At 41.8% G+C, this 26,701-nt stretch overlaps 1 protein-coding gene across 3 annotated transcripts in view; it reads left to right on the top strand.

The window, feature by feature from the left end:
• The window catches only part of LOC132821181 (interferon-induced GTP-binding protein Mx3-like), a 34,287-nt gene extending 7,790 nt beyond the window's left edge, over positions 1–26,497 (top strand). For all 3 annotated transcript variants that reach the window (XM_060833816.1, XM_060833817.1, XM_060833815.1), the window contains 11 exons: positions 1,262–1,399; positions 3,247–3,398; positions 4,528–4,666; positions 6,372–6,570; positions 8,865–8,943; positions 16,057–16,179; positions 18,104–18,248; positions 19,492–19,650; positions 20,964–21,040; positions 22,135–22,353; positions 24,491–26,497. In XM_060833816.1, the coding sequence (XP_060689799.1) occupies positions 1,262–1,399; positions 3,247–3,398; positions 4,528–4,666; positions 6,372–6,570; positions 8,865–8,943; positions 16,057–16,179; positions 18,104–18,248; positions 19,492–19,650; positions 20,964–21,040; positions 22,135–22,353; positions 24,491–24,715 (1,655 nt within the window). In that variant the 3' untranslated portion in view covers positions 24,716–26,497. The remainder of the gene's footprint in view (positions 1–1,261; positions 1,400–3,246; positions 3,399–4,527; positions 4,667–6,371; positions 6,571–8,864; positions 8,944–16,056; positions 16,180–18,103; positions 18,249–19,491; positions 19,651–20,963; positions 21,041–22,134; positions 22,354–24,490) is intronic.
• The last annotated feature ends 204 nt before the right edge of the window (positions 26,498–26,701 follow it).

Raw genomic sequence — 26,701 nt, 5'->3', positions numbered from 1 at the left:
AGAGCTACATACCATGTTGGACCCTGTAATTTTGACTGAAGAGTGGGGGAGTTCATGGGAGACTGTCACATATTTGGGGAAAGCAGAGCGAGGAGCCTGTCTGGGGAATGCACCCAGCCAGGGTTCCAGTGTATAAATTGAATCTCATCTGGTCCACAAGATCAAAAGCAAGTGACATTTGTGACACAAGTGTATCGACATTCCGCCATTATCACTGAGTCATACCCTGGAGCTTTCTTCCTAGGAACATTGAGGATGTCCTTCCACCCCAACAGCTGCAGCAGTTCAATAAGGCAGGCTCACGAGCTTCTCAAGGGCAATTAGGGTTGGCCAATCAATGTTGACCAAGCCAGCCGTACCCATATCCAATAAATAACTAACATTATTCACTTTTCCATTGGAACAGAATCAGGGGAGGAGTCTAGGAAGCTCACTCGGATTACTGCAATAAGGTGGAGTGAGGCATTTCGAAGAATAAATGAAGATATCAACGTCAATTTTCTGAGATGTGGGGAAGCAGTGTGGCTTGCAATAGACAGAAATGAAGGTGTAGTTGAGGATATAGTTTGTGGCACACTGATTGAACATTGTTTGGGGAAGCAAAGAGGTAGACACATCAGAAAGTGGAAACGGCAATGACTCTGTTCGATTTCTACCACTATGCAATTGACCTTTGTTTCCCATTTAGGATAACATTCAACTTCACATGATGTGAACACAAACAACAGACTGTCTGCCATCCACCCCATGCAAATTTCAATTATCTTCAACCCTGATTGGATAGGAGGTTTGATGGGCAGCCAATCTACTATGGCCTCCACTGCATCCCAATGGAAGCGAAGGTTTAGTCCCCATATGCTTTTGTCCAGGTTGTTGTGCACAATTTCTGTAGACAGCACCAATTCCCTGGCACCCCAACGCAATGTTTCATATGCGGGTCTTGATACTGAGTAATGATGGGCTGTTTGATATTCTGGTGGAGTATGGTGATGGGATGACTGAAAGGCATCGTGCTGGTGACCTTCCTCACCAGAAACATGTGGTGGCAGTTCATAGGGCATCCTAGGTGCTGAGGCCCACGTAAGATTTCCAGGGCGCAATTTGCTGATGCAATGCCAATCTGAGATTCAAACCATTGACGTCTTGTGGTCTGTGGCCTCTGCATCGTCCCAGCTTTTGCACTGCTTCCAGTGGCCCAATGTACAGTCATGTTGGAGAAATTAACTGAGCGGGTGAATCCCGTTATTATGTTTTATGTCAGGTATCGTGACCAGGTGCCCGCTGGAGTTGAAAATGAAGAATGGGACACTGGGATCACAATGGAAAGGACGATTAAGTTATGGAGATGTGAGTCTAACACTGAACACCCCACAAGACATTGAAGAAGAGATTAAGAAAGGTACAAAATGTATAAGAGTAATTCACATTTTTAATTCATTTGAACAGATGAAATACACGAGAGAGAAAGCATTCTGCATTGTGTTGTGGAGGGGAGATTGGAAATAGATAATGCAGTGAGTTACGCACCTAAGTGACATGAACTCAAATATAACCCAGGCTATCTGGATTAAAACCTTCTGGTTTATTGGAGGTTCTGTTGCAAGAGTTCAATGTGATATTCTTGTGAGTAACCTCAATTGAGTGCTTTCATGAGAATCAGAAGAAAACCACTCCAAATTCTGACATGGATTGGTTTCACGTCATATTCCATTATTGCTCTTTAAGTACTGTGCTTGGAGGAACATAATAAGAGTGTATCTTTCCAGCACCTTCATCCAAGATTTCCTTGAGTCTGTCTTTAAAGCCAATGCACTGGGAGATCTTGCACTGCAGAATACAGGACAACCATTTATTTCTTTCAACAACCATCAACTAGCACCTTTAACATGGTCCAACATGTTTTTTTTAGATTACTTACAGTGTGGAAACAGGCCCTTCGGCCCAACAAGTCCACACCGACCCTCCGATGAGCAACCCACCCAAATCTATTCCCCTCCATTTACCCCTTCACCCAACCTGGCCAATTCACCTAACCTGCACATCTTTGGACTGTGGGAGGAAACGGGGGCACTCGGAGGAAACCCACGCAGAAACGGGGAGAATGTGCAAACTCCACACAGACAGTTGCCTGAGGCGGGAATTGAACCCGGGTCTCTGACGCTGTGAGGCAGCAGTGCTAACTCTTGGGGTGTTTTGCAGGATTCTGAGCTACATAAAGAGCTGATCTAAACCTAGGTTGAGGAGGTAGGCTCAAAGACCAACTTCTAGGAGAAGATTGATACAGAGAGCATGGAGAGGCTGTGAAACAATTCCAGAGCCCAGGGCCCAAACAGCTGTAGGTACAACCAAAAAGAATGCTTAAGGAGCTAGAATCTGAGGACAGTGGGTATTCCAGAAGGTTTAGACAGAAAGACATGCAGAGAGATATCTGGTTTCTTGAAAAATCATGCCATCAAAAAATAATCATGTTTTGAAACAAAGCTATAGACAATCACGAAAATAAAAGCAGAGTAAAATAATGCAAGGTACAATTATGAACATTTCAGCAAGTGAATAAATACTATCTGTTGCAATATGCAGGATTCAAGGGAAACTTATAAATAACATGCAAGGTTTACTGCATTCTGTATTTTGATTTGTATTCTGTGCAAAGCTGAAAGAAGTGACAGAAATAGACAATGGTGAGGCCGTGAAGAGATTTGATCGCCTCAATTAAAACTTGAACATGGTAATGTTGCCCAACCAAGAGCTCATGTATTTTGGTGAGAGCAGGGCTATTGAGTAAATGGTGCAACAGTCATTGAAGTCGATGGTACCGTGGTTGTGGGTATGTTCAGCGAGCTGTGAGGTTGATTTGCAGACGTTTAGTCCCCTGTCTCGGCAGCATATTCAGTGCTTTGGAGCTTCCTCTGAAGTGCTGCTGTACTGTGTCTACTGGAATTTATTTGGTTCCATTCCTGCTGCTTCCAGTTGCCAGTTCTGGTCATTCGTTGTATTGGCCGATGTATTGAGTCTAGGTCTATGTGTCTATTGATAGAGAGTCTATGGTACAGGAAAAGGCCCATTGGCCCATTAGCACAGCACGGAAATCCGAGATCCAATGGCCATTGTATCTTCAGTCAGTGGTGGCCCTGAGTTCAGTGTTTCCACCAGGATGTCATACAATCTCATATGTGCACACAACATGGGGATGATACCATCTCATATTGCAGTTCTATCCTAAATAACACTTTTATTTTGATGCAGCCCAGAAACACTTAGCTGGAAAAGCTGGGATAAGTTCAGAACTGATCAGCCTCCAAGTGGAATCACCTTGTGCTCCAAACCTGACCTTAATCGACCTGCCTGGAATCATCAGGGTCCCTATTGGGAACCAGCCTCAGGACATTGGAAACATGGTAACCTTGCCTACTGATAACATGTGCTACAGAAGGATAAATTCTTCACAATTGTGCTTTAGCTTATCACTCTATAGTCTCACCATAACCTTAATTCCAGTTAGGTATTTGATTTCAGAAGCTCCTTCAGACACTGGCCCTGAACGTGGAGCTTGAGTACAATTGTGCACCTTACACCTTTGCTTTCCAGAATCAAGAATAGCACACTTGGACAGTCTTAGATGGACAACTCAGCCACTTCAGGAACCTCACAGCTGCCCATCCAATTGGCACTGGAAATACTCCTGAGTTTCCAACTGCCTATTTCTCAAGCCAATGATGTCATTGGCAAACCCAGCTTCTTACGGCTGTCTCCAAATATGTGTCCCCTGCTTCCCTTCCCCTTTCCCCCGTTACATCGGTAGCAAAGGTTGCTCACTTTATTTTTCAGAAATTGAACTTGAGACCCAATTGTTAATTTGGTCTCAATTTCCTCATGAAGTTTTGATTCTCGTAGATTTTACGAGCATCTCGGGATGCTCTTTAGAGGGTTGGTGTGGATTTGATGGGCTAAATGGCCTTCCACATTGTAGGGGTTCTGTAACTGGGAAAGTATTTGCCCCCAGTTATACTCTTCAAGAATTTTAAATATATAGTTGGACTCCAAATACCCTCTGAAAATAGTTATAAAGCATAAATAGGTATCTTTAAAGTGAGAAAGCAACCCAAGCATACAATCGAGGAACAGAACTAGGCCATTCAGCCCCTCAAACCTGCTTGACCATTCAGTATGATCTGGGATGATCTACAACCCACTTATGCCCCAATAACCTTTGGCCTCCTTGCTGATCAGGAATCAATCTACACTGCCCTAGAAATGTTCAAAGACTGCCTTTTGAGGAAGAGAGCTCCAAAGGCACCCAACCTCCTGTCAAACAAAAATTCCTGTCCTTATCTGTGCAACCAAGTCAGCCACAAATGCAATCACTTCAAGAAGAAATTTGTCCCCTTCCTTAGCGCCACGATGGACTGGACAATAAATCGCTGCAACGTAATTCGAAAAATACATCTGCCACTACTTCCCAGAAACATGTCATCGCACCCATTCCAAGTGTTGGAAATAAATGGTTAGATTTAATTTATTTTCTAGATCAAAAAGCTGATCCACACCTACATTGAAAAAGAAGAAACAATCATCTTGGTTGTCATCGCCTGTAATGTGGACATTGCGACCACAGAGGCATTGAAAATGGCTCAGGAAGTTGATCCGAGAGGAGACAGGACACTGGGTAAATCGAAATACAACATTGTTTGAATAGATGTGGTTTTATTTGGATGATGCTGTGCACTCGGCTTTTAGCCAGGTCATTGCTTGAAAACTTTTTATCACTTTCTCTCCCTCCTGTGTGGGCACTAGACACAAATTCTTCCTGCCCTTTTCCAACAGTTCACTCTAACAACAGCTGGAGAAAAGCATTTCCCACAATATTTCCCAAACCAATCATTAACAAGATGCTCAAGAAAGACATTAAATCAGTGTGTGGAGAGATTGGTGGTGGACTGGGGTGGGAAAAGTTAAAAAAAATCACACAACACCAGGTTATAGTCCAACAGGTTTATTTGGAAGCACTAGCTTTCAGAGCACTGCTCCTTTATCAGGTGGTTGTGGAGTAGGACCATAAGACACAGAATTTATAGCAAAAATGTTGCAATGTCATGCAAACAAAATATTTAACACACCTCAATTGTGTGTTAAGTCTTTCGTCTTTTAGAATGGATTACAGGTTTCGGTTCATTAATATGTAAATCTGGGATTCCGGGAGACAGTTGATGTTTCAACTCAACGATCTTTTTGAGCAAGTAGCAAGGTGAAAAATGACCAAAGTGGAATGATTGTGAAAGGTGTAAGCTAGATTTCATGGTGTGAAGCAAAAAAGGAGGTAGTAACAGGATCAGTAAAGAAGCTCAATCTACATGTGAATGGTAGAATAATGAACAGCAGCATCGAAAAATTAAACAAGAGTACAATCAGAATCAGCAAAGCGAAAGAAAACCGAATAATAATAGACTTTAGAATCTCAGGATGGTTATAGCCAGAATAAGGCCAGTCAAGCTACTGTGCTTTTACTAGCTCCTTTTAAGTCACCTCATTTAATACTATCCCCCAGTCTTTTACAGGCCTTTTCCCAAAGAAAATCTTTTGGATAATGATTCATTTCTGTTTCCAAACTGCAAAGATAAGGAAGTGGCCAGAGAGGCGATGAGTGGGAATGAGGGCTTGATGGAGAAGAAGGAGGGAGGGAAGGGGCAAATAGCAAATAGAAGATCTGAGATTTAGGGAAGAACGATAGCTATGGGTCAAATTAATGAAGAAATGGTGGATCAATATAGCTACAATTCCAAGAACCGGGAAGGAACAAACCTGGAACCTAAACTTTTATATATTTGTAAGCTCAAATTTATAAAGGCAGATATGCACCTTAGAAACAGTTTCAGTCTCTTCCCAATTATAGGGGCAGAAATGAATCCCTTCTTCACCACCATCTGAATACAATGAAATACTTAATTACTATACAAGGAAAGCAGATGGCATGTAAATAATTGTAGCATGTTGGAAGAAGGACAGGATTCCATGGAAATATGCAAAGTAGGGAGAAGGGTTACCTGGCTCTTGGAGTATGATGAAAGAAATGTTGTATTTCCCACTGCAAACTTTATTGAGGCACCTCAGTCTTTTCATTTGGGACCTGCACGGTCACCAGGTACAGGGATTTCCATCCCACTCGGACAGTTGGATTACAACAAAGATCTAACCTTTGCCCTTCATCTCCAAGGAGATTCTGCTCAAAAGGTAGTTTGTTAATACGCTTCAAAATGGAGTCCTGCTTTCTACTATCATGTTAATACAGCATCAGATAGGACTGTCAATTAGAATAGCAATAATGAATCGAAGAATGGATGGTCAATCACTGAATGTTGTATTATTCTCGTTAGGGGTTCTTACGAAACCGGACTTGATTGATCATGACACGGAGGAAGACATTCTTAAAATCATCAACAATCAAATAGTTCCTCTTCGGAAAGGCTACATGCTCATTAAGTGTCGTGGGCAGCATGATTTAAGCGCAAATACATCCCTGGCTAATGCACTGGAGAAGGAAATTGCATTTTTCAATGACAATGTTCATTTTAGGTAAACCCATTTTGTTCTTCCAAACAAAGCAGCTGAAACACAATCTCTGTTTCATCATTTGAACATTACCATAGAATTGACAAACTAGAGACCTTCTTAATGGGTGATCAATAGGATATTAACTCTAAAGATTACAGTCTGTCAGAAAGATTGAGGCTAAGGCTCCATGCTGCTGGATCTATAGTTCTTGTTTGAATGTTTGATGGCGGTGCACTGAGGTCATCAATAAAGACTGTTCTTGTATTCTTTCATGGGATGTGGGCATCACTGGCAAGGCCAGACTTGTTGCCCAACATAACTGAGTTTGAAGTAAATGACTTGAGGGCAAACTGGTTTCCTTCATTCACGGGATGTGGGTGCCACTGGTTAGACCACCATTTATTGCTCATCGCTAATCACCCAGAGGGGGTGGTTAAGGGTAACTCATATTGCTTTGGGTCTAGAATCACATGTAGGAAAGGATGGTAGCTTCCTTCCCTGAAGAATATTAGTTAACCAAATTGGTTTTGCCCCAGCCATCAACAATGGATTCAAGGTCAACATTAGAATCTTAATTCTAGATTTTTATGGAATTTAAATTCCATCATCTACTGTAGTGGGATTCTAACCTGGGTCCCTGGAGCATTACCTGGGTCGCTGAATTAACAGTCCAGCAACAACACCACTTGGCCATCACCTCCTCTGAATTTAAGAGTCAGCCACATTATTGTGTGACTGGAGAGACATGTTGATGAAAGGAAATTAATGAAACAGATGGACTATTAATGACTGTCGTTACACAGTCACTGTTAATGAGGATTGCTTTATCTAGCAGAATTATTAAATTCTTTTAAATTCCAGCCGCTGACGTGGCACAGTTCTGAATCCAAGTCTGTTGGGTCATTAACGGTCTAGCAACAACACCTCTACACCACTGTCTCCCAAATGTCACATGGCTTCATCCCAGTTAACCCCAGCTAATTTCAAAAGTGTGAATAAGTTGCAGCTAGTTCTCTGGGTGGGACTTTTACACATGCTTTGTGCTTCCTAAACCTTAAATCATACCAACCAGTGCCTTAGCTTTTTGGCTTTGAATGCAGGTGGTGCCTCCCTATGGAGAAAGGTGTGAACAAGTTCCACCCATGTGCATTTCACAATGGTTTAGCTTGAAGCTTGGGAAGGAGTTTGCAATTACCCCGATCCTTTTACAACTTCAGAATTTAGTGAAGCACGGTACAGTCAAAAAAGTACTAAATTTAAAATGTAGTGGTGAAAAATGTGGTCAGTTTTCACAAAGGATGGTCTCCGAGACAGCAGTGAAATAAGTGACCATGGCACCTGTTTAAGAAGTAAGTTAACAGAGTCATTTGGGCAGATATTGGAAGTACTTTCTTGTTCAGCTTTGAATAATGCTAGAGATTCATTACACTGTTTGAGGGACGCTATGCCATTGTTTATTCTCCTATTTGAGTTTTAAAAAAAGGTTTGGAATTGATTCATTGGGAGGAACATAAGACATTGAATGATTTGAGTGTCAGAGAATGAAAGGTGAACTGATAACATTTGCAAAGTTATGAGAGGCAAGGATAGAATGGGTAGTCAGAGTCTTTTTCCCAGAATAGAAATGTCAATTACTAGGGGGCATATGGTTAAGGCAAGAGGGGGGTAAGTTTAAAGGGGATGTGAGAGACAAATTTTTCACACCAAGGATGATAAGTGTCTGGAAAGGCCTCTCACATTGTCAGTTGGGTGGTACTATGGTTTAGATGGTGAACTTTCACCTCAGTTACCTGATTCAGATCCAAATGGATAAAAAAATTCTTTGTTCAAGCTTCCTTGGTTTGGGATGGGCAACTTCTGTCCATTTTCGGGCGGGTGTAGCAAGTCTACTTCATTCTTATCCCATATTTCCATTTCCCCTTTGAGCTTTATGTTCTGATAAAATGAAGAATTTTAGTGCTCTCCCATTTTGTTCCATTGTGTGCAGTGGACGGCATTGACAGGTTGGGCTGAGAGGCCTGTTTTCATGCTGTAGATCTCTATGATGATGACTGTATGAACGTGCTGCCAGAGGAGGTTGTGTAGGCGGATAGGAGAGCAATTCTTAAGAGGCATCTTGATAAATACATTAATGGACAGGGAATAGAGGGATACAGACATGTAGAGGCAAAGGGTCTTTTAGTTTGGAAAGATATCATGTGTCAGTGCAGTCTTGATGGACCGACGGGCTTGTTCTTGTGCTGTACTGTTCTTTGTTACATGTGCCAACTTCTTTGAAGTATTTTAAATCTCTCTCTCTTTTTCCCTCTCCATAGGCCACTGCTGAAGAAGAAAATGGCATCCTTCCAACATTTATCCAGTAGACTCACCAATGAGCTTGTTTTACACATCAGGGTTGGTTAAATTCACTTTAATCTTTGGTTGGTTTATGGCACTGAATGCAAAATAGGAAGAGATAAGTATAGCATTTCGCTGGTCGAGAAAGTTCCACCAAGCTTTTGTCATTAGTGCAAGATTTCAGAGAGGTAACGTGCGATGGAATGTCCACAAACATGGATAAACCATCAGGCTTCCTAAGCCTTGGCTCAGACCTTATCTCCACTTTCCAACAGAAATTGCCGTAGGAATAGGAAGACGATTAGCCATTCACCCGTTCCAGTGGTTATGAGAAGTCGCGGGTAAGGTGCAGCTGGTAGTGGTCCTGTAAAGCCAGAATGGATTTTGGCTTAGTGGTTAGCACTGCTGCCTCGCAACAACAGGATCCCAGGTTCAATTCCAGCTTCAGGCAAGTGTCTTGTGGAGTTTGCACATTCTCTCCGTATCTGCATGGGTTTCCTCTGGGTGCTCTGGTTTCCTTCCACAGCCCAAAGATGTACAGGTTAGGTGGATAATCCGTGTGAAATGCAGAGTTATAAGGAGGGGGTGGGTCTGGTGGGATGCTCTTTGAAGAGTTGGTGTGGTCTCAATGGATTTATTGGCTGCTTCCACACCGTTGGGAGTCTATGCGAAAGCATGACGACTTAGTGATAGATCGTGCGCGACTGCCTGCATTCTATATCAATGACTTAGTTAAGGGGAGCAAAAGCATGAAATCTTAATTTGTAAATGACACAAAAGTAGATAGAAAATTATGTTGTAAAGAAGACATAAAGAGCTGGCAGGTGGATGTGGATAGGTTGAGTGACTTGGAAAAATCTGGCAGATGGAGTATAGTGTGGGGAAAAAAACGTGAAGTTATTCACTTTGGCTGGAATAATGAACTGGAGACTGACTACAGAATGCCGAGATGCAGTTAGCATGCAAGTATAGCAATTAATTAACAAGGATAATGTACACTATCCTTTATTACATGACAAATTGAACATAAAAGTAAGGATATTATGCTTCAGTGATACAAGTCTTTTGTGAAACCACATTTGGATTACTAAATGCAGCTTTGGTCTTCTTACTTAAGGAAGGATGTAAATTTAATGGTCTTGGTTTAGAGAGATTTACTGGATTGTTCCCTGGAATAAGCAGGTTGCTTTATCAGGAAAGGCTGGATAGACAGGGGTGATTTCTCTGGTCTTGATTGAAGCTTATAAGATCCTGAATGCAGCTGACAAGGTCGAAGTGGCAAAGATGTATTTGATTGTGAATGCATCCAAACTGGGGAATGCTATTTAATAATTAGGAGCCACCATTGTAGGACGGAAATGAGAAGAAGATTTATTTTCTGTCAGAGTGTAGCTTTGAAACTCTCGGTCTCAAGGGGCAGTGGAGGCAAGAATATTGAATATTTTATGGCAGAGTGAGATAGATTCTTATTAGGCAGGGGCATCAAGGATTATCCGTGGTTGTTGGGAATGTAGAACTCAAAATACAAACAGATCAGCCATGATCTTATTGAGTAGCAGAGCAGACTTGAGGGGCCAAATGGCCTACTCTGATTCCTAGTACAGTGGATAATTCAGCATTTACTGTTGGGTGTAGACAAATTAAATCAGGCTTAGCACATAGAACAATACAGCTTAGAACAGGCCCTTTGGCCCTCGATGTTGTGCTGACCTCTGAACTAATCTAAGCTCATCCCCCTACACTATCCCATTATCATCCATGTGCTTATTCAAAGATTGTTTAAATCTCCCTAATGTGGCTGAGTTACCTACATTGGCAGGTAGGGCATTCCACACCCTCTCCACTGTCTGCGTAAAGAACCTGCCTCTGACATCTGTCATAAATCTATCACCCCTCAATGGGTAACTATGCCCCCTTGTACAAGTTGACGTCATCATCCCAGGAAAAAAGGGTAGACTTTCACTGTCTACCCTATCTCATCCTCTGATCATCTTGTATGTCTCTATCAAATCGCCTCTTAGCCTTCTTCTTTCCAATGAGAACAGATCCAAGTCTCTCAGCCATTCCTCATAAGACCTTCCCTCCAGACCAGGCAACATCCTGGTAAATCTCCTCTGGACCTTTTCCAATGCTTCTACACCCTTCCTGTAATGGGGCGACCAGAACTGTACACAATATACCAAGTGTGGCCGCACCAGCGTTTTGTATACTTGCAGCATGTCATTACAGCTGCGGAACTCAATCCCTCTACCAATAAAACCTAACACACTGTATGCCTTCTTAATGGCACTATCAACCTGGGTGGCAACTGTCAGGGATGTATGTACATGAACTCCAAGATCCCTCTGTACATCCACACTACCAAGAATCTTTCCATTGATCCTGTATTCTGCCTTCCTGTTATTCTTCCCAAAGTGAAGCACCTCACATTTATCTGCATTGAACTCCATTTGCCACGTCTCAGCCCAATTCTGCATTTTATCCAAGTCCCCCTTCAACCTGCTGAATCATCCTCAATCCTATGCCTCTGCATTTTCTCCAACAGCCTACCATGTGGAACCTTATCAAAGGCTTTACTGAAGTCCATGTACACCACATCAACTGCCCTATCCTCATCTACATGCTTGGTCACCTTCTCAAAAAACTCAATGAAGTTTGTGAGACATGACCTGCCCTTGACGAAACCATGTTGACTATCTGCAATCAAATTGTTGCTTGCTAGATTATTATAAGATTAGATTACTTACAGTGTGGAAACAGGCCCTTCAGCCCAACAAGTCCACACCGATCCGCCGAAGCGCATTCCCTTACACCTAACACTACAGGCAATTTAGCATGGCTTATTCACCTAACCTGCACATTTTTTGGACTGTGGAAGGAAACTGGAGCACCCGGAGGAAACCCACGCAGATACGGGGAGAATGTGCAAACTCCACACAGAGAGTCACCTGAGGCGGGAATTGAACCTGGGTCTCTGGCGCTGTGAAGCATCAGTGCTAATCACTGAGCCATCATGTTACCCACAAATTCCATCTCTCATAATCCTTTCCAAAACTATTCCTACAACAGACAGAAGGCTCACTGGTCTATAATCACCTGGGTCATCTCTACTGCCCTGCTTGAACAAGGGCATAACATTTGCAATCCTCCAGTCTTCTGGTACTGAACCTGTAGACAATGACAACTCAAAGATCAAAGCCAAAGGCTCCAACACCTCCTCCCTAGCTTCCCAGCTTGGTGCTTAACCATGTCAAGAGAAATTCTTTGAGGTTAATTAACACAATTAACATGATAACATGATTACCATTAATCATGACAGTGGTTTTAACAATACCTGACAGGTCTGCTGTGCTGGCAAAATGTTTGAGGTCATTTTCTCATATGGTGTGGGGTAGTTGGGTGATAACAAGAATTCGAACTACATTTGGTCAGGTATAATTACTTGGATCTTAGGGAGCTGGTACAGATACATCTGAAATCTAGAGTGGACCTCCCCATCTCCAATCACATCAGTGGATGAACCAATGTAATAAATATTAACCCCTTCAGAACCATCACCCATAGCTGTAGAAGTGGGTTCATGGAGTGGGGGAAGGAGCAACTTTTGCTGCTTTCTGCAGCAAATGTTAAGGACTTCCCAAAGAAGTTGGTATAAGTATGGCTACACAAAGCTGAAGATGCCCATTCAGACGTGGAAATTGCTAGAGAAACTCATCAGGTCTGACAGCATCTGTGGGAAGAAAGCAAAGTCAATATTTTGAGTCCAGTGACCCCTCTTCAGAACACCTTCCAGCAATTTCCGTGTTGTTTCAGATTTACAGCGTCCGCAATTTTTTGTTTTATTTTGTCGAAGATGCCCATGTTTATTTGATTGTGGAAGACAGATCAAGTCAGTACTAGGATGGAAGCCAGGCCTATGAACACCCTGAGCAGTGGGTTTACAAAAGAAAAATGAGGTGATGCACTTTGGAAGAATTAACAAGATAAGGGAGTAGTCAGTGAATGGCAGGACAATAGGAAGTTCAGAGAAACAGGGATCTTGAGGTACTTGTTCACAGATCCCTGAAGGTGACAGGATAGTTTAATATGGTTGTTAAGAAGGTATAGGGGAGACTTGCCTTTTTCAGGCATGTTATAGATTATAGGAGTAGGGAGGTCATGTAGAAGCTGTCGAGAGCTTTGGTGAGGCCACAGCTAGAATACTGCCTGTACTTGTGATCACCACACCATCAGAGGGATAGGATTTCACTGAATGGAGGAGTGCAAAGGAAATGGCAGGAGGATGTTGCCTGGGATGGAGCAGTTCAGCAATGAAGAGAGGCTGGAGAAGCTTGGGTTGAGGAAAGAAGGCTGAGGGAGTCTGGATAGACATGTAAAAGATTATGAGGATGGACAGGATGGATAGAGAGCAGTTTTCCCCACAGTTGATGGTCAAGAACAAGGGGGCATATAATTTAATGTGAAAGGCAGGAGGTTTAGAGAGATTTGACAAAATATCTTTTCACCTAGAAGGGATCTGGAATGCATTTCTTGGGAGTAGGAAACTTCATTACCTTTAAAAAGTACCTGGATGAACACTTGTAGTGTCATAATATTCAAGGCTGTGGGCCAAGTGCTGGAAGGTGGGACTAGTGTAGATTAGAGTGGTTTTATCAGTGATTCTCAGTGGGACAAAGGCTCACTTTTGTATTATGATTCCAAAACTCTAACATGTGCATTTTGGGTTCAGCTGATAACATTGAGATGCAATAATAATTGGATGGCTTGCTAAAGAGTACCTCTTCAGGGCCCCTATAGAAATCCTAGATATGTTTTTGCACCAGCCTATACCTCATTAGCTGAAGCCCAACTGGGACAACCAGGCAAACACATCCCAGTCTTTACTGGAGGCCCAAAGGCCAAATGACTTTTCACCAATTCTCAACACCTTTCTGGCCAGAGTGGATGGAAAAAGATTTCAACTAAATACACCAGCTGACGATTCTGAATGGAGCCAGTCGAAAGAACAATATCAAGCAACTCTCCTTTCTATAAACCTGCCACCAGCACCTTCCTTTTCCCCTTGGTTTATTTACTGTTAACAAATATATGTTCCATATAAACAAAACATCTTATTTGTTTAAAACTGGAATGAATCAAACTTTATTGAATTCTAACTCATTCATCCTGAAGCTCAGGTTATGAATCGCACCATATGATTCTAGATAAGAAGGCATGAACAAAGAACAAATCTAGGTCACTTGGCTCTTGAAGTCTGCTTCCCCATTCAATAAGATAATGGTTGATCTGATTTTAACCTTAACTCTACATTCCTGCATAGGCCCAATAACCATTTGTCTCCTCGGTAAGCAAGAATCTATCTACCTCCATTTTAAAAATGTTTACAGATTTTGCACCTATTGCATTTTGACTCTCAACCTTCTGATAGAAAAAAAATTTTCCTCCCCTATGTTTTAAATGGGACATGCTGATGATCCCCTCTGTTTTAAATGGGACATGCTGACAATCCCAGAGGGAGTGATGGACTTTTTTTTAATGATTCTCCTTCCTTACTTCAGTAATCATTAGGATAAACAATTTACAATATCTAACAAACTCACAAGGGCCACATTCTATTATTTTCTTTAAATTGACAAACTAGCGAAATGGATAGGGACATGTTTTCTATATTGAAATCCATTGATTAACATAAAAATATGAAGTTAAAAATCACACAACATCAGGTTATAGTCCAACAAGTTTAATTGGAAGCACACTAGCTTTTGGAGCGCTGCTCCTTCATCAGGTGGTTATGAAGGGCACAACTGTAAGGTACAGAACTTATAGCAAAAATTTACAGTGTGATGTAACTGAAATTATACATTGAAAAATACCTTGATTGTCTGTTGAGTCTTCCATCTATTTGAATACCATCATAGTTTTACTTCTTTTATGTGTAAATCACAAAACCTTTTTTTAAGAAGTCGCATTCTCAGGTTAATTGTAAAAATTGGTGTTAGCTAGACAATATGTTGAAGGTATTAGCCCCCTGTGTTCTCTCTCTGTACCATAATGTTTAGATTGATTCTAATCTAAAAAGTTTTACATGAATTCATGCAGTTTTTGGGCAAAGTACAATGTAACTCTGCAAGTACAAATTCACCCCACAAAATATAAGTGTGCATGTGGGTCTTTGTCTGTGTGTGTGTCTGTCTGGGTTGGGGTTTGTGAGTGTGAGAGAGAGTGTATATGTGTGTGTATGAGTGTAGAGTGGTCTAAATCTCTGAGAGGATGCAGGTGTGAGCATGGGAGTGTGTCTGTCTGTAAGGGTGTGTGTGAGTGTCTGTGTGCATGTCTGTGTGTGTTTGTGTGTATGTGTGTGTATAGGAGTGCCTCCCACACTCACACATGCACCGTCTCACAGACTTAAGACACTCTACACTCACTACACACACATATACACTCTCTCTCACACTCACAAACCCCAACCCAGACAGACTGACACACGACAGACACAAAGACCCACATGCACACATATTTGAATTTGTACTTGCAGAGTTACATTGTACTTTGCTCAAAAACTGCATGAATTCATAAAAAATTCTGTTATCTCACCTTTTAGATTAGAATCAATCTAAACATTATGGCATAGACAGAGAACATAGGGGGCTAACACCTTCAACATATAGGTAAAACATATTGTCTAGCTAACACCAATTGTTACAATTAACCTGAAAATGCAACTTTAAAAAAATGTTTTGTGATTTACACATAAAAGAAGTGAAACTATGATGGTATTCAAATAGATGGAAGACTCAGCAGACAATCAAGGTATTTTTCAATGTATAATTTCAGTTACATCACACTGTAAATTTTTGCTATAAATTGTATGCCTTACAGTTGTGCCCTCCATAACCACCTCATGAAGAAGTGGCGCTCCGAAAGCTAGTGTGCTTCCAATTAAACCTGTTGGACTATAACCTGGTGTTGTGTGATTTTTAACTTTGTACACCCCAGTCCAACACCGGCATCTCCAAAACATAAAGATATGAACAATCCAAAAGAGCTTCTAAATGTGAATTTTAGCAGTGGAATTAAAATCTTGGTGATCTCGCTCATTTTGACAGATGGTTTGAAATGTTATCCAAGCTTTATTTAATAAGCTTTTGGCTTATTTTTCTTTCCATACAGAAATGTCTACCTGCTATCCAAGAGAAAATTGGAAGCAAAATAAACGAAATTGTGAAGCAGTTAGATAAAATGGGAGGGGCAATCCCAGAGGATCCTAAAACACGAGTGCACAACCTGACCAGGGTAAGCTCAGGAAACAATTTTGTTGGAACTTTGTCTAAATAAACAATATGAACTTTGCACAAAAATAGCATTCCCAATGTATCATGAAGATTACAAAACGTGAAAAATAAAAATTTATCAGCATGAGTAAAATAACAGTGCCAAAGCTACAGGGTTTTATAGCACAGAAGAAAGCCATTCTGCATCCCCACTAAGGTGACAAAATGGCTGCCTGGTCTTGGCTGTCCCACCTGCAAATGGTGACAGGCCCCCCTGCAGTTGCATTGATCCCACCACCAGGGAATGCAACCCTTAAATTGCCATTAATTGGCCACTTAATCTGCGGCAGGGGAAGCAATGGCCTAGTGATATTATCGATAGACTGTTAAGCCAGAGACTATAGAAAGGTTCTCAGGACTTGGATTCAAATCCCACCAGATGGTGAAGTTTGAGTTCAATAAAAACCTGGAATTAGGAATCTAAGGATGACAATTAAAACGTTGTTGATTGTTGGGAAAAAAAAACATCTGGTTCCCGAATGGGGAAGGGAACTGCCATCCTTTACCTGGTTTGGACTACATGTGGCTCCAGACCCACAACAATGTGGTTAACTGTTAACAGCCCTCTAGACAATTAGGGGTGCTCAATACCTACTGGTGTAGCCAGCAATACTTGCATTCTGTAAATGAATAAGAACTTGGGACCTTTGCACACACAATTTAATTCTGATGGAAGTGGAAAGGTGGAAAGTCTCAGGTATGCCCCATCCATTCTTATTGATGCCCTTCCTGTTTTCAAGCTTGCCACCAGCAAGATATTGGTATCAGTAAGGGGATCATGGTGCACCTGACCTTGCATTTAATTTGGCTCACTAATCTCATTTGGGAAAATAAAATTGTCCTCTTACTCAGTCTCGTCTGGATATGATTCCAGATCCACTGTAAAGTGGCTGACTCTTAACTGTCCTCTGATATGGCCTGGCAAGCCACAAGAAGGCAGGTGACCACTCCTTTCTTAAGGGCAAATCGGCATAAGAAGTAAGTGCTCTTGGACGGTTTTGTCTGAATTCTTTCTCATGTTAAAGCATCCATTACAATTTCTAAATGTAACCCTGCGAGGGCTCAATGATAAGGTGAAAGTTTACTTTCAGTGAAATTGGAGTTCAATGAGTTGGTCAGTCTCCATTATACTGGAGTATTCCACCCAGAGGAGATTAGACCCAGCTGCTGTGAATGCTCACATCACGTGACAGCTTAGGTTCAGTTACTAGCATCTCACCACTGAATGCACTGGTTAAGTGTTCAAGTCCCATTGCAGAGTAAAGGCATAAACTCTATTGCTGAGGGACTGTCTCCTTTTAGTTTGATGCTAAAATTTAGTTCTGTCTGCTCGATTGAGTAGTGATAAAAGATGGTGTGGCTCTACCTGGAAGGAGAGTTGGGAATTCATCTTGGTCACCTGGTTCAATATTTATTCTTCTATCATTATCCCAAATTATCTGGTCATGAGTGTATTGCTGTTTCTGGGAGTTTGTTGTGTGTTAATTCCGGGCAGGCGCAATGAGCTGAATGGCTACTATATTCTGTGTCAGATGGGTTTTCTACATAGGAGCAATCACCCACACTTCAAAAATACTGCGTCCATTGTAAAGTGCCTGGGATATCCTGAGATCTTGAAAGTCGCTTTTATTTTCTTCTAGAGTCACTCATGAGATTGTAGAGCAGTCTTTGCTTTGTATTTAGCCAAAGCGTAATGACGACCAATACTTGACATTGATACACAGTACCTTGATTGAAGAAGTGTATTTTATATTGCTTTTAGCACAAAAACATCCATTTCTCCAACAAGAAAGTTTTGATAAAAGCAACTCCACCATTTAGTTTTGAGTTATATTATTTCAACACAACTATAACAGAAAAACTAATGTTTGTTCATTTTATTGTAGAGAATTCTAGCCTACTGTGAAGAAATCATTAGTTTAGCAATGGGAGAGTACAAAAAAGATTATTCCATCGATGTGAAGTTACATGACTTTGCCAGAGATAAGTTTGCAGAGTGGTATAAGAAGTTGGATGGAGTTAAAATAGGATGTAAGTATATCAGCAGAATTCTCATTCTTTGCCTCCTGGAAACAATTTTATTTCTTGTCACTATTTTGGAGTGTCCCACTGACAGCATCAGGCGGAAAGGAAGAGGTCAAAGGTCGATTAATCCATCACACCTACCCCAGACTATAGTGAATACCTGCCCTCCACACCTATCTCCTCAATCAGGTAATCTCTAAGGAGTGACAAAACAAACAGATAAATGAGAGGCGAAAAGAAAATCCAGAAAGTTTTGCATCAGTACCCTGAGATGATTGAAGGAATAAATGAATAAGTGAATGAATGAGCTTTATTGTCACATATACTTCAGTGAAATGTTGATAAACCACCACTTACAGCGCCATCTTAGCTGCAAAGGTACTGAGGTACAATCCTTAATTACAGAACAGAGAAATGAAAATAAAATACATAACAGCTACACACAGTATTACCATAGGTCAGAAAACTGAGAAGCAAAGTTAAAAGGCAAACATCACAATGTCTATGTAGTGGGAGTTTATGGAATAATTTCTATAAAAGAATGAGGACTTGAAAGTAATGGCTGTGAGACAGTGGTAGACCCTGGGGCTGCTACAATAAATGGCTGTTACAATATAAAATAGAAACCAAATCAGGAGATCATGTGGATTAAGTCTTACCGGAATATAGGAAAAGACAGGAAGAGGCCATTGGGCTTCACAGTGAGTTTATGACTGATCAGAATATGAACTCAACTCCATTTCCCTGAAGGAGTCGCTCAAAGATCAAAAATTTGTCTAGCTTGGCTTTGAACCTATTCCAAACAATGCTGACCCTCTGAAAGAAGGAATTCCTCCTTATCTCCATTACCAAAATATCTAGGTGATATGATCTCAGCCCATGTAAAGAACTACTTCTGCTCCCTTTAAAAGGCATCCCCCTACTCCCTTTCTCTGATGCCATTTGTAATTTCATTAGGAAGTCCAAGTACAGGAAAACGTCACACACAGACTGTGCAAAGTCACTCCACATGGGCCTGGAATTTTTCTGGAGCTAGTCCACTTCTGTTAATCTTGGTGGAGTATAATGCAAATGACACAAATGGATTTTGCCTTTGCACTCCCACTGAAAACACAGTGAACAGCTGGCTATTCCGATGGTTGTAACAAAGGGAATTCTCACTGCTTCTTCATGGCACGGTGGATGCCTCACACATTTACAGAATAAACTGGATAGATAACCGGAAGTTTCTTCTATCTTGTCCTTTCAGTCAACGAGGGAGCAATCAACTTGGTCAAACATCACGAAAAAAACTCTAAAGGGAGAGAGTTGCCCGGATTCACCAAGTACAGAATTTTCGAAGCTATTATTAGAGAACAAATTCTGGAGTTACTGGAGCCTTCACTTGAAATGTTAAATGAATTTTCAGGTAACACTACATTACATGAAGCTACAGTTCTTGTGGTTAATGAGTAGTTAGTGTAACCCTTTTGTCTGAAGCTCCTCTTCTTCCTAGAAAAGCAATAATTGAGGATTGGGAGAGCTGGTGAAACCTTTATAAATGACCCTACCATCTCCAGGCTTAACAAGGTCAACACTTCCCTTGCTCTGTTCTCTCCCATATTATTCATGACCAGGCTACACATTGTATGAGTAGTGCAGTGGTGTGCATATGTTACACGGTTGGTAATCCAAGCACCTGGTTTATCAGTAGAAAGTTAGTGCAAATTGAGAACTTAAATTCAGTTTTTAAAAAAAATAATAAATTAATAGTAGTTAAAAATGGCTGTATTTCCATCTAATTAAAGAAACAAACAACTAGATCCCTCAGTTTCTTTAGGGAAGGGGACCTGTTATCCTAATGAGATATAAGCCAGTCGGACAGCAGCCCATACCAATGTGGGTGACACTTCCCCATGAAGTGGCTTCATAAGCCATTATGGTGCTAACTGTTCACATGGGACTACAGCAGTTCAAGAAAGCAGTCCATCTTCTCAGAATCACTGTGGCAATAAATTCCAACCTTGCAAATAATGAAGGGAATCTTAATCATTGTTTCAATGATCCATGCTGCATTAAATCATTCTCACCCTTTACTTTGCTGATTTATATTGGCTTCTTATCATTCAGAAGTTTCAACCTATTATCTACTTCACAACCCTCAGTGTTCTTGTCTCACTATTGCCTCCAACTATCTGTATGTGAAACTCTATGTATTCCTAACCCAAAGTTTTCACTCTTCCAACTGTCTGCAGCACAATCTTACTCCCTTCAGCTCGACATCAGTGGAAGATAGTTTGCTTTGAGCTGTTCAGTCAGATCTCTGGACTCAAAACTTTAACTCTGTTTTTCTCTCTACAGTTGCTGCCAGAGCTGCTGAATGTCCCCAGCATGTTCTGTTTTTGATTCAAATAACTGTTTCAAAGTGGAGATAACCTCTCCTCAACATTCCTCTATCTTAAGTTACAGAGTTGATGACACCAGCCAGGCCACCAATGTGCAGGGGCTGGGGTTGAGGAATTCCTCTATAGATTAGTCTACGTGCGTTGTTGTTCGTCTTAGTCTGTTGCTGGGTTCAAGTACCTAACAGTGAAAATCCCACCAGTCATCCTTTAATTGGCCTTAGCAACTTTTCTAAGAGTTTAACGGCTGCATGGAGTCCAAAATTTCAGCCTTCCATGTTCTGTTTGTCAAGTTCCATAACAAAGTGTAATCCAACTATTCTATGTTCTCTCCTTCCAGCTAAAGTGGAAACAGCGTGTAACACATTGGCAGTTCAACACTTTAGTAGTTTTCCACTTTTAGTGAATGAAATTCAGGTATGTAACACTAATCTGGACCCGTTTTAATGCTTGGCTAACTGTTTGCCTTTATTAACCCAGCTCATTCATTGCTTGATCTGTCCAAGGTTTGGGCTTCAGAGACTAATTCAATTCTTGTTGAGATTTCTGCTGGCGGCCTGGTCAGTAAAATTTGAAGAGGGCTTGGTTCATGGTCAGTTTGTTCCAAAGCTCGTGGCACAAAATTATTATTTTCGAGTAAAAAGTGAGGTCTGCAGATGCTGGAGATCAGAGCTGAAAATGTGTTGCTGGTTAAAGCACAGCAGGTCAGGCAGCATCCAAGGAACAGGAAATTCGACGTTTCGGGCAAAAGCCCTTCATCAGGAATGAGGAAAATGTCTCCCTACCTTTTATCTTAGCCTGCTGGACACATTTTCCTGATGAAGGGCTCTGGCCCGAAACGTCGAATTTCCTGTTCCTTGGATGCTTATTAAACATGTGGTCAAGCACTAAATTGCCTCCTATCCAATTCATTCTCTCTTCCACCATATAACTCTTTCAAAGCTGTCAAATTCAGAAAAAGTGCAATTGGAAGTAAATGAGGGGGAGGTTTGTGTGGGGTGTATGAAGGTTGTTCTGTTACCAACAGTTCCCTGTCGTTTGGCAGAAGTTTGAACCTAGCCACCTTCTGGATCTGTACTTGGAAATGATAACAGCCAATTTATTGCACTTTTATACACATCAAAACATCCTCTTGCTATGCTGGATGGATGAACATAACTCTTCCCAAAGACAAGTCTTGATTTTACAGTGTTGATGCAACATAGTTCCAAGGCACAGCACGGACTGTTCAATGGTGTATTGAGCCACTTCCGCAAGATTTCCCAAATCTGTAGCGTGGTAAAACTAAATGAGCATAGTCATATTCCCAACACAATAAACGATGAACAATTCAGGTACACTAGCACTAAACATCAACTGCTTTGCCCTTTCCTGTCTGATTAGAAGACTGAGATTAGGCAAATTGAAATCTCAAAATTCCTATTGTTACTGGTAAATGTTGGGTGTGATTGAGTTGTTGCTGGCCCAAATTTTTCAACAACATAAGTTATGTGTTTTCTTTTCTGTTGCAGATTAAAATTTCTGAAGTCTGTCACAAAATGGAAAGGAAAGCAGAGGAAATGCTCCACACTAACTTTAAGATGGAGGCGATGGTTTATGCACCAGATGAAATGTACAGCTACAAACTAATGGAATTCCAGTCTCGAGGCCAGCAAAAGGGAAATAACTCAGTAACAAATTCAAACCTTGATGCCCAGGCAATGGTTATTCATTTACATGCCTATTATCAGGTGAGATGGAACTCAAAAGGTTATATGCATTGAGGAGATGGGATTGTAAATTATAGGGTTAGGGTGGACAGAACGTTTCATAAACCTCAGGACACCTCCACCAAGCCTCTGCTGTATAAGTGTGACCATGGTGTTGTAGGACCATGAGGCCTATCATTGCTGGATACATTTAAACATTTGACCACATATCCAACACATGAAAGGGAAAGACTTGCATTTAGATGGCACCCGCCATCAAGCTGTCTCAGAATGCTTTACAGCCAAAGAAATACAGCAGTTTAAGATGGTAACACAGGGAAACAGGTCTGACCAATTGTGCACCCATCAAGGTCACCCACACAGCCAGAACAACATCAAACACAAGAAATAGGAGCAAAAATTGACCAGGTGACCTGTTGAGCCTGCCCTGCCATTCAGTACAATCGTAGTTGAATCTACCCTCTCCACGTATTGCTTGATTCCCTAAGAGATGAAAAATCTGTTTATCACCGCCTTAAGGGTCTTCAATGATGGAACATCCATGACTCTGTCAGCTATAGACAATTCCAAAGGTTCACAACCTTTGAGTGAAGTGATTGCTCCTCATCTCCGTCTGAAGTAATTGGCCTCTTTTCTTTTGAGACCATTACCCCATCTTGTCATTTTTTAAAAAGATTCCCTACAGTGTGGAAACAGGCCGTTTGGCCCAACAAGTCCACACCGACCCTCTGAAGAGGAGAAACCCACCCAGACCCATTTCCCTTTGACTGATGCACTTAATACTATGGGCAATTCTGCATGGCCAATTCACCTGCACATCTTTGGACTGTGGAAGGAAACTGGACAAAACGCACACAGACACGGGGAGAATGTGCAAACACCACACAGACAGTTGCCCGAGGCTGGAATCAAACCTGGGTCCCTGGTGCTGTGAGGCAGCAGTGCTAACCACTGAGCCACCATACCACCCATTAAACTGTGGAGTGGGATTTGAACCAGCTAATAAATTCCCTGCCCAGCAGAAACAATCTCATGGCATCCATCCTATAAAGAGACTTCAAAATCTTGCACCTTTAAATGAGATCTTTTCTCAATTCCTTGAAAAATGGTATTGAGGTGATCTATCAACTTTAATTCAGTTTTTCATTAAAATCAATTAACTAAAGGCATGTGAAAATGGTCATAATTCCAGTAAATTAAAAAAAAACTGACTGCCTCACCCTCTTTCTTTAGGCAAAGGGACCTGTTATCCTAATGAGATATGAGCCAAAGTCTGACAGCAGGCCACACCCAATGTGGATGACACTTCCCTATGAAGTGGCTTCATAGGCCATTGTTGTGCCAACTGTTCACAGAGGGCTACAGCAGTTCAAGAAGGCAACCCTGATACTCTGGAGGATAGATGCCCAATTTACTCAGCCTGCCATGACAGGAAACTACCTGATACAATATAGTTATAGTGAGGTCAGGTACCATCGTACGGAGATGAGTGAAAGACAGTGGCACTGGGCTGGTTAGCACTGCTGCCACACAGTGCCAAGGACGCGGGTATGATTCCACCCTGTGTGGAGTTTGCACGTTCTCCCAGTGTCTGCATGAGTTTCCTCCGGGTGCTTCGGTTTCCTCCTACAGTCCAAAAATGTGCAGGTTGGGTGTATGGGCCATGTTAAATTACCCATAATGCTCAAGGAGGTCAGGCTTGCTGGATTAGCCATGGTAAATGTGAAGTTATTGGGACTGGGTGGGAGTGGGTGGGATGCTTGTCAGAGGGTTGGCAGAGTATCGAGGGGCCGAATGGTCTCTATCTGCATTGTGGGGAGTCTGTGAATTAGTCTGACAGTCCTACAACTGTCTTAAAGCTGCAGTAATACCAGAACACAATAACATCATGATGTATTTTTATCATTCAGTTCTCCTTGCATAGAGATTCACACACTCAGAAACATATCATTCGGGCTGAAACAAACTGCACATAGATGCCAAATGGCAAATTGATTCCATTGCTAATTTGATAATTAACAAACATTTAACCGCCTCCAGCTCAACAAGGGAATGTCCAGTTTCCACATTTCAAATTATCTTCGCTTAAAAGTCTGACAGTTAAACTTTAAACTGCACAAGGTATTATTTGAGCACTGTCCTTGCTTTAAATCCTCAGATTGCCATAGATCGATTGGTTCAAATGGTTCCCATGGTGCTGAGGTATTACCTTCTTCAAGAACTGTCTGCACAGATGAAGGTAGAGCTGGCTCAGTTGTTGTTCCACAGCAAGGACGTGGATGCTCTCATTCAGGAGAATGACGAAACAGCTAAAAAACGAAGAGAATTGAAGGACAACCTGGATCGGTTGACCGAAGCACGGAGTCTTTTGATAAACTGTTAATTTTCTCAGTCAGAGAGTGTGGCGCTGGAAAAGCACAGCAGGTCAGGCAGCATCCGAGAAGCAGGAGAATCAACGTTTCAGGCAAGAGTCCTTTATCAGGAATACCTCATTCTCCTGCTCCTCGGACGATGCCTGACTGGCTGTGTTTTTCCAGAACCACACTCTCGGCTCTGATCTCCAGCATCTGCAGTCCTCACTTTCTCCTGTTAATTTTTGCACAATGAACACGGAAAGTGTGAGTGGTGTAGTGGAGAGTAAAAATGATATTGGACTGTAGATTCAGGTAGCAACACAAACGGGATCTGGTAAGTGGGGTAGGTGAGGGGACAGAAGGCCATCTAACTTCCTGAATCTCAGTTGTGCTGGATGGGAAGCTCATGAACAAGACCATTTTTTTCTCTCTCTCCCATTGATTGGCTGGCAGAATATTAACCCACTAAAAGAAAGCAAAAGGAAAGATGTGACCACGGTGGGCACCAAGAGTCATATTGGCAGTGCCCTGGGTATGATCCATTCGCTAAAAAATACTCCCATCCTTCCCCACGACAAAAAGTATTGGGGTACTGGAGGGGATACCTGTGAGGGAAAACTGAGGACAAATACATTGATGGAGGAATGGGAGAACATGAGAAAGTAGTGTGTTTTATTAAAACTTATGTGTAGAGTCATATGGTACTGAAACACACCCTTCGGACCAACCAATCCACACTGACCATGTTCCCAAATTAATTAGTCCCACCAGCTTGTGCTTGGCCCGTATCCCTCCAAACCTTTCCTATTCATGAACTTATCCAAAAGTCTTTTAAATGTAACTGTATCTGCACCCACCACTTTCTCCAGCAGTTCATTCCACACACATATAGTCATACAGTCATAGAGACATACAGCACGGAAACAGACCTTTGATCCAACTTCTTCATGCTGACCAGATTTCCTAAATTAATCTTGTCCATTTGCCAGCATTTGCCTATATCCCTCCAAACCGTTCCTACTCATATACCCATCTAGCTGCATTTTAAATATTGTACCAGCCTCTACCACTTCCTCTGGCAGCTCATTCCAAACACACAACACCCTCTGCGTGAAAAAAATTGCCTCTTAGGTCCCTTTTAAATGTTTCTCCTCTCACTTCAATCCTATGTCCTATAGTTTTGGACTACCCCACCTCAGCGAAAAGATCTTGTCACCCAATTCATGCCCTTCATAATTTTATAAACCCAGGTCATCCCTCAGCCTCTGACCCTCCAGGGAAAATAGTGCCAGCCTCTCCCGACAGCTCAAGCCCTCCAACCCTGACATCCTTGTAAATCTTTTCAGAACCCTTTCAAGTTTCACAACATCCTTCCTATAGCAGGGAGACCAGAATTTCACACAATATTCCAAAAGTGGCCTCACCTGTCAGCTTTAACATGACCTCCCAACTCCTATATTCAATGCAGTGACCAACAAAGGCTACCATACCAAATGCTTTCTTTACTGTCATGTCTACCTGGGACTCCAATTTCAAGGAAGTATGAACTTGCTCTTCAAAGTCTGTTTGTTCAGCTACTCTGCCCAGGTACCTTACCATTAAGTGTTTAAGTCCTGCCCTGATTTACCTTTTCGAAGTGCAGCACCTCACATTTATCTAAATTAAACTCCATCTGCCACTCCTCAGCCCTTTGGCCCATCTGTGTAAAAATGTTGTCCCTTTTTCTAGGTAAAAGCAATGACTGCAGATGCTGGAAACCAGATTCTGGATTAGAGTGGTGCTGGAAAAGCATAGCAGTTCAGGCAGCATCTGAGGAGCAGGAAAATCGACGTTTCGGGCAAAAGCCCTTCATCAAGAATAGAAGCAGAATGCCTGCAGGGTGGAGAGATAATCTCTCCATCCTGCAGGCACTCTGCCTCTATTCCTGATGAAGGGCTTTTGCCCAAAACGTCGATTTTCCTGCTTCTCGGATGCTGCCTGATCTGTTGTGCTTTTCCAGCACCACTCTAATCCAT

This window comes from Hemiscyllium ocellatum, chromosome 12 (genome assembly GCF_020745735.1).
Source record: "Hemiscyllium ocellatum isolate sHemOce1 chromosome 12, sHemOce1.pat.X.cur, whole genome shotgun sequence".
NCBI lineage: Eukaryota > Metazoa > Chordata > Chondrichthyes > Orectolobiformes > Hemiscylliidae > Hemiscyllium > Hemiscyllium ocellatum.
Note: the sequence above shows the minus strand (reverse complement) of the source record. Positions and strands in the feature narration are given on the sequence as shown.